The 7,023-nt window shown below is 37.1% G+C and overlaps 1 protein-coding gene across 1 annotated transcript; it reads left to right on the top strand.

Moving 5' to 3' along the window:
* The first annotated feature begins 222 nt into the window (after window positions 1–222).
* On the top strand, window positions 223–3,163 carry LOC127661296 (G2/mitotic-specific cyclin-B1-like). The gene is made up of 9 exons (XM_052151926.1): window positions 223–243; window positions 365–490; window positions 591–689; window positions 881–1,075; window positions 1,533–1,691; window positions 1,888–2,124; window positions 2,372–2,512; window positions 2,871–2,972; window positions 3,062–3,163. The coding sequence occupies exons 1-9, from the start codon at window positions 223–225 to the stop codon at window positions 3,161–3,163; spliced, it is 1,182 nt and encodes a 393-aa protein (XP_052007886.1).
* The last annotated feature ends 3,860 nt before the right edge of the window (window positions 3,164–7,023 follow it).

Below are 7,023 nucleotides of genomic sequence, written 5' to 3'. Positions count from 1 at the left end.
CTTTGGCAATATTGTATGTCAACACATCCATGCTAATAAAGTACTTTAAATTGAAACGCACATGCGCATTAGCTATACAAGCAAGGGCAATTCCGGTAAAACGCAGGTGCTGTCAATCATGTTAATCAGCTGAAGAGTCGCTCAAACGGGGATGTTCGCGTATAAACTTTAGATTGTATATTACATTATTCGTAGTATATATTTTTTCGGGGGGAAAAAACAATGTCACCACGAATTACACGCGTAAGCAGTCTTGCATATCAAATAATAATTTATCTAAAGGTAGAAAAATAAATTTAAGTGTAATAAAAACAGTAATTTGGGCCTAATGTTTGTTACATTTGTTTTTTTTTTTTTTGTATAGGCAAACTCAAGAAATGCATTGCTGAACGAAAAAGCCCCTGCAGTGCCATATTTTCTTAGATCCAGGGTCCCATTAGGAAATGCATCTAATCTGATTGGGCCTAATAAAGGTGCAGATATACCAAAGGTAACATGAGATTAACTGTTTATTGCAAAAGTCTTTCTTTCATACCCAGTGTAAAAAGATGGCTATTGCGTATTCGTGAAATTATGCTCTTCGTTATTAGAAAGTAAGGACTGCACGTCTGAAAAAGGACAATACAGCACCCAAAGCTCATCCAGCAGAGAAGGATGAGAATACCTCTTTTCCATGTGAAACGGTCAAGGTAAAATAAAAATCGTGATGTTTCTGTGAATATTCATCTCTCAGGTTTGCTGAAATTAAGTGTCTATTAAATATCTTCTGCTTTCTAATGATTTTGTAAGCTTCATTAAAAGTTTGTGTGAATTTTAAATCATTTAGACACAAGGTCCTAATGCTTTTCTGTACTGGTTCTATTCCAATCTATTCCCCCAGCATCTGGTTACACACACACCTGAGATAGAGACTTTTTCTTTGGACTCTGAGGAACCTCAAAAGCAGGGTAGTGCTCCTCAAGCTTTCTCCAGCCTGTTGCTTGACATCCAAGATGTAGATTCTGCAGATGCTGTTGATGCTCAAATGTGCAGTGAATATGTGCAAGATATCTACAATTATCTGCGACAACTTGAGGTGAGAAGGTGGGATCTCAAACAGGGGTATAGTAAACATTCTAACAAGTTCCCCCCACACTTAGAAATTCTGTACAATGTTCATTACCAATATTAAAAATGTTTTATGTCCCATCATACCCCCCCACCCCCAAACACATTTTTCCAGTCATACATCATGATCTCAAATGAGATCATGTACTGTATACTAAAGGATTTAATCTCTTATGGGAGTAAATTGAGACATTTCATTTTTGGGTGAACTATCCCTTTAAAGGGGGATGACTGTTTAGATTTGTACATGGAGTTTGAGATGATTTGATGGTTATGATTTAATTAAATGACTGACAGTCTTTAGTCATATGCCAATGGGGCTTTATGGCAATAGTTTATTTTGATACATTTTTAAGGTATAGTGTATAAAGGTTGTTTATGCACAATTTTAATCATCCTACTTGAATGCATTATCTCTAATGTAGGTTACCATGGCCATCAGACCATGTTACCTGGAGGGCCAAGAGGTGAGTGGTGTGATGCGTGCTGTTGCCATCGACTGGCTCATGCAGGTGCAGAGAGAGTTCAAGCTGCGACAGGAGACCTTGTTTATGACTGTCAACATTATTGACAGTTTCCTGCAGGTTGGACCTCTTTAAAATTCACCTCTTCAATATGGCAATATGTGGCTAGTGGATCTCAAAATGTAGCAATGCACTTTAGGGCCATAAATGTGTTTGGCTGCTAAATAAAAATGTTTTTATGTATGTCGACGGGCACTTATGGTAGGACACAATTTCTCATGTGAACTCATTCAGACCTGATCCTCTCTTTTTAAAGAATAACCCATTGCCCAAGAAGCATTTGCAGTTGGTCTGTGTGACTGCAATGTTAATTGCTTCCAAGTATGAAGAGATCTACCCACCCACTGTTGGGGACTTTGCATTTGTGACGGACAGTGCTTATACCGGTGGCGATATAAGCAGAATGGAGAGAATCATTCTAAAGAAGTTAGATTACAGCCTTGGAAGACCAGTTCCTGTTCACTTCCTCCAGAGGGCTTGCAAGGTTGGCCAAGTAAGTTTTGCTACTGTATCTGAATTATGTGGTAAAGATTAAACATACCAAAATGTTTTTCTTCTAGCTGAATGACTTGCTGCTCTAGGTGGTCTTAGAATTGTTGCTGCCTTCATGCCACATCAGAATAAATGTGTTTACAAAATGAGCACACATGAAGCACCACAATATGATACTTAATCTAGGGATGTGCAGTTTTCACTTTCACCCTTTCATTCATTCACCCTTGCTTTCTGCTCAATGCCAGGCTAGTGAGAGGGAGCATGAGTTAGCTACATTCCTTATGGAACTTGCTGTGCTGGATTATGAGATGGTTCATGTAACTCCCTCGTGCATCGCGGCCGCTGCGTTTGCTGCATCTCGCAGGATTCTTGGCCCTGGGGAGTGGGTGAGGCCTTTATAATGTTGTCACTCTCAGACTTCAGTTTTTGTCTGTGAACCATAAACTGTAAAATACTTCTGTTTGGAGTCCCAGAGACGTATGAAAACTAATTGGTAAATTCAACTTTTTTTATTTCCTCTGACCAAAATCCTATTTGGCTGATATTATTACAGCATTAACCTTCTGTTTAATACAGGAGCTTAAGAAACATGCACATAGTTTTTTTTGTTGTTGTTAAAATGGCCTTTGAGTCTATTAGACCCCAAATAGAACATGCATCATTATCTAATGGTATTACAATATTTCATGTAATCCACTGGCACCAAAATGTAAACCTTTCATCTTGAGATGTATTGATTGGCAGAGCCCCGTCCTGCAACATTACACTGGGTATGAGGAGGAAACTTTAGCTCCTGTGATGCAGGGTATTGTACGCATGCTTGAAAAGGTTACTAAAGGATGCAAGGTAAGAGGCATTTGCCTTTGAAATTATTAACCATTTTATATTGTTAAAGGTTTGCTCTCAGGCTTGAATATCCTTCATTTTCTATTCAGTTACAGGAAATTAAGCGAAAGTATACAAAAGTGTCTTCAAGTGTCTGCAGAGCTGGTTCCAAGGACTTCTCTAGTGAACATGTGGCAAAACTCGTGGACTAAGATTTAGTCTTGTTTTAGACACTTAACCGTAGTACTTGAGGCACTTAAGCTGTTTTTATTTTTTAATAAAGGAGTACTTTTACTCATTACTTTTTATGCTTTTTAATTATGAAATTCTATTTTACAAGATCACCTTTTTCTATCAAGCTTTCAATCAGGCTGTGTTCTCAATAGTAATTTACTCCAATCTGTTTATGAACATAAGTCCATTAATGAACTGTTGTATTTAAATGTGTTCACAATTGAAGCCAGGAATCAATGTCAATAAATGAATTTATGATTTCAATAAAATTGCATGGAACTTTACTATTTTAAAATCACTTTGTGCCTGTCTTTTTTTTATTTATTTTTTTATTTATTTATATAAAAGTATTCAATTAAGATTAAATGACTGAATTTGTGTCATGATAATTTACTGTGACAGGAAATCAAAAGAAGCAGTCCTAACAAATTGAATAAGCGTGTGTGCGGTGCTCTCTCAGGAGCCATGGAGGGTTAAACTGCTTGCTACACACAATGCTGTTGTCCTGAAGGACACTGGTGTTAAAAAAAAATATTACTTGATAAAAAGCCACATCACTGTGTCCCTGACTGCTGTTGTGTGTGTGTGTGTGTGTGTGTGTGTGTGTGTGTGTGTCTCCCAATGAAAAAGACCTCGGTTGGGCTTTGAAGGACCAAGGCAATCAGTGTTTACAGCACACCAAGGTTTGAAGGGAAATGACGGCTGAATGTGTGAATACATTTTTCAATCCAACATAATAGCATTGCTTTATATTTCTGATGAAAGAGGCTTTGATGGAATTAGACATGCAGTTTGTGTGATTTGTGTTTTAGAAAACCTGATGGAACAAAAAGGGTATTGATTAGTTAGTCCAGGTGGATTAGGGTTTTCTTTATAGAGTTTTTTTGTGTTTTCAAAGCAAATACACTGAGCCAAAACATTTTGACCACTCAGATGAAGTGAATAACGTTGATTATCTCCGAACAAGACCACATGTCTGGGTATATTAGATGTTAAGCGAACTATCCGTTCTCTTAGTCAACATGCTGAATGCTGGAAAATTGGGCAGGAGTTCACCTTGTGTGACCAAAAGGCCAAATTGTTGAGCAAACTTCTGGGTCAGAGCATCTCTGAAATGGCAAGGCTTTTGGGGTGCTCCCAGTCAGTAGTGGTGAGTACCTACCAACAGTGGTCTGAAGATTGACAAAACATAAATCGGCGACATGGTGTTGGGTGCCCAAGGCTTATCGATGCACGAGAGTAGTGAAGGGTATCCCATCTGGTCCGAACCGACAGAAGGTCTACTGTGGCACAAGTCACAAGCTTAAAGTTAAAATGTTTTTAGGCAGGTGGTCATAATGTGTAGGTTAAGCTGTGAATGTTTTCCAGGTAGCACTTTGTGTTCATGTGTCCAAAAATGAAAATGGTTATAATTTGCTCACCCTCATGACATCCAAGATGTGTATGACTTTCTTCTGAACACAAACGACATTTTTTAGTATAATGTCTCCATGCTGTTGGTCCTTACAATGCACTTGAATGGTGATCAAGCCTTTGAAGCTACAAAAAGAGGATAAGTAATCCATAAGACTCCAGTCATTTAATCAATGCCTTCTGAAGCGATCCTGTTGTTTTACTCCTTTTTTTCACAGAAAGTCTTGACTGCAGTTTCCTTGGCAATCATGATTTCAAGCTCGATTACACTTCCTAGTGCTTGATGCATGCGCAGAATGCTAGATGGCACTATAGGAAGTGCAAATGAGCTCGAAATCATGATCGCCAAGGAGACTGCTGTTAACCCTTTTGCATCAATAAAGTTACTCAAAGGCCTTTAGAGGACAAAAATGTCTGTCAAAAAACTGCCATAATATTATATAGTAATATTATTTTCCACTTTCAATTATTTATTTTTTTTTTAACCAACATCAGTCCTGATCATAACTACTAAATGCTAAGGGGAATCGTAATTATTTTGATTATCATAGTCTTGGATATGCCACTGTTGTTTTTACACACACACACACACACACACACACACAAAAAAACACTCTGACATCCATACCAATACACCCACACAATTTTAGTTGCATCATGTATTCAATTGGCCTGCATGTATTCAATTGGCCTCTATAATACAGCAAACAGAAAACATGAAAAAATCATGTATTTGCTCCATAGGCTAAACATGAGAAAAATGGAACCAAATGGTGGAGGAAACAAATTACAATTTTGAAGCCAGGGTTCTGGAATGAAAGCATAATATCATAGAATTCATGATTTTATGCTTTAATGACACTGGGATCAAATATTGCAATAAATATTGGGTTTGAATGGGGACATTTTTGTCCTGAAAGTCCTGAACTATTTTGTGTACACAGTGTTTTATAGCTGTATTTTAGGAACTGAGGTTGAAACGTTTTATAGCTTAAAAAGCCTGATCATATATATTTACGCATTTTTTTCATTTGGCAGATGATTTGATCTAAAGCGACTTACATTAGAGGAATAATACATCATAAGCAATTCATATTAAGGAGACATCAGAACAAAAAGTTTCACTAGAATCAGAATAGTAATATCCAAGACAGATTAGAGTGCAATATATACATGCATACACACACACACATATATATATATATATATATATATATATATATATATATATATATATATATATGTATGTATGTATTATGAGTGCATGGTTAAGTACTCTCATGTTTTTAGTCATTTTTTGAAGACAGAGAGTGAGTCTGCTTCACGGATGGAGTTGGGAAGATCATTCCACCAACGAGGTAGAATGAAACCGAAAGTCCAGGAAAGTGTTTTGGTGCCTCTTTGTGTTGGTTCGACAAGGCATTCTGGTTGGAACGTAGCTCTGCAGAAAGGATTTTAGGTACGCTGGAGCAGACCCAGTGACTGTTCTGTATGCCAGCATCAGAGCCTTGAATTTGATACATGCATCAACCAGCAGCCAATGAAGAGAGACAATGAGTGGTGTATCATGTGCTCTCTTTGGTTCATTGAAGACCAGATGTGCTTCTGCATTGTGGATCATTTCAGGAGAAGGGAGGCCTTCAATGAGAGCCTTACAGTGGTCCAATAAGGGTCTCATTGGTGTGTGCTTGTAGAATTTTGAGGAAAATAATGAATTAAATACATTTTGGAATAAGGCTGTAACATAACAAAATGTGGAAAAAGTGAAGTGCTGTGAATACTTTCCGGATGCACTGTATGTGATCTAATCCTTTAAAACACCAGCTTTTGTCTTACAGGTGCTTAAGGGTGTATTATGAACTTGGGAACATTTTATTCAACATTATTTAAAAAATAAGATTATAGAGAGGGGTTTAGAGTGTGAGGCTACAGGAGAAATCTTTTTATGAACCCCTTTCTTTAGAAAACCTACTATATACTGGTTCTTCAAGTAATTATTTTTAATCTCCAAAGAACCATTTAGCAAATATGAGAATCTTATATTCTGAGAAATAGTTCTTGAGAAGGAAGGGGGGCTTTTTTGTGCTGAAAAGAAACATTAATAAAAAAAAAAACAATACAAATAAAAAATAGCAACAACAGAAATTGAGAATTAAAAATGTAGTCAACAAAAAAAAAAAAAAAATAGAAATTTGCAATAACAGTGTACAATATGCCATTAATATATTTATTAGAAAAAATAACATGAAGAAAATTGCATCAAAATCTTTTTGCCCATTTGCTGTGTATATCTCTAATGGCACAGTAAACCGATAGGTGGCAGTGAGTATTCTCAGGTAGAACATCCCACCAGTAGATCAGCTGTCACACGCGCGCACACAAGGAGTGCAGGAGTCGCGCACCACAGAGTTTCACCAAACAGAAA

This window comes from Xyrauchen texanus, chromosome 21 (genome assembly GCF_025860055.1).
Source record: "Xyrauchen texanus isolate HMW12.3.18 chromosome 21, RBS_HiC_50CHRs, whole genome shotgun sequence".
Taxonomy (NCBI): Eukaryota; Metazoa; Chordata; class Actinopteri; order Cypriniformes; family Catostomidae; genus Xyrauchen; species Xyrauchen texanus.
Note: the sequence above shows the minus strand (reverse complement) of the source record. Positions and strands in the feature narration are given on the sequence as shown.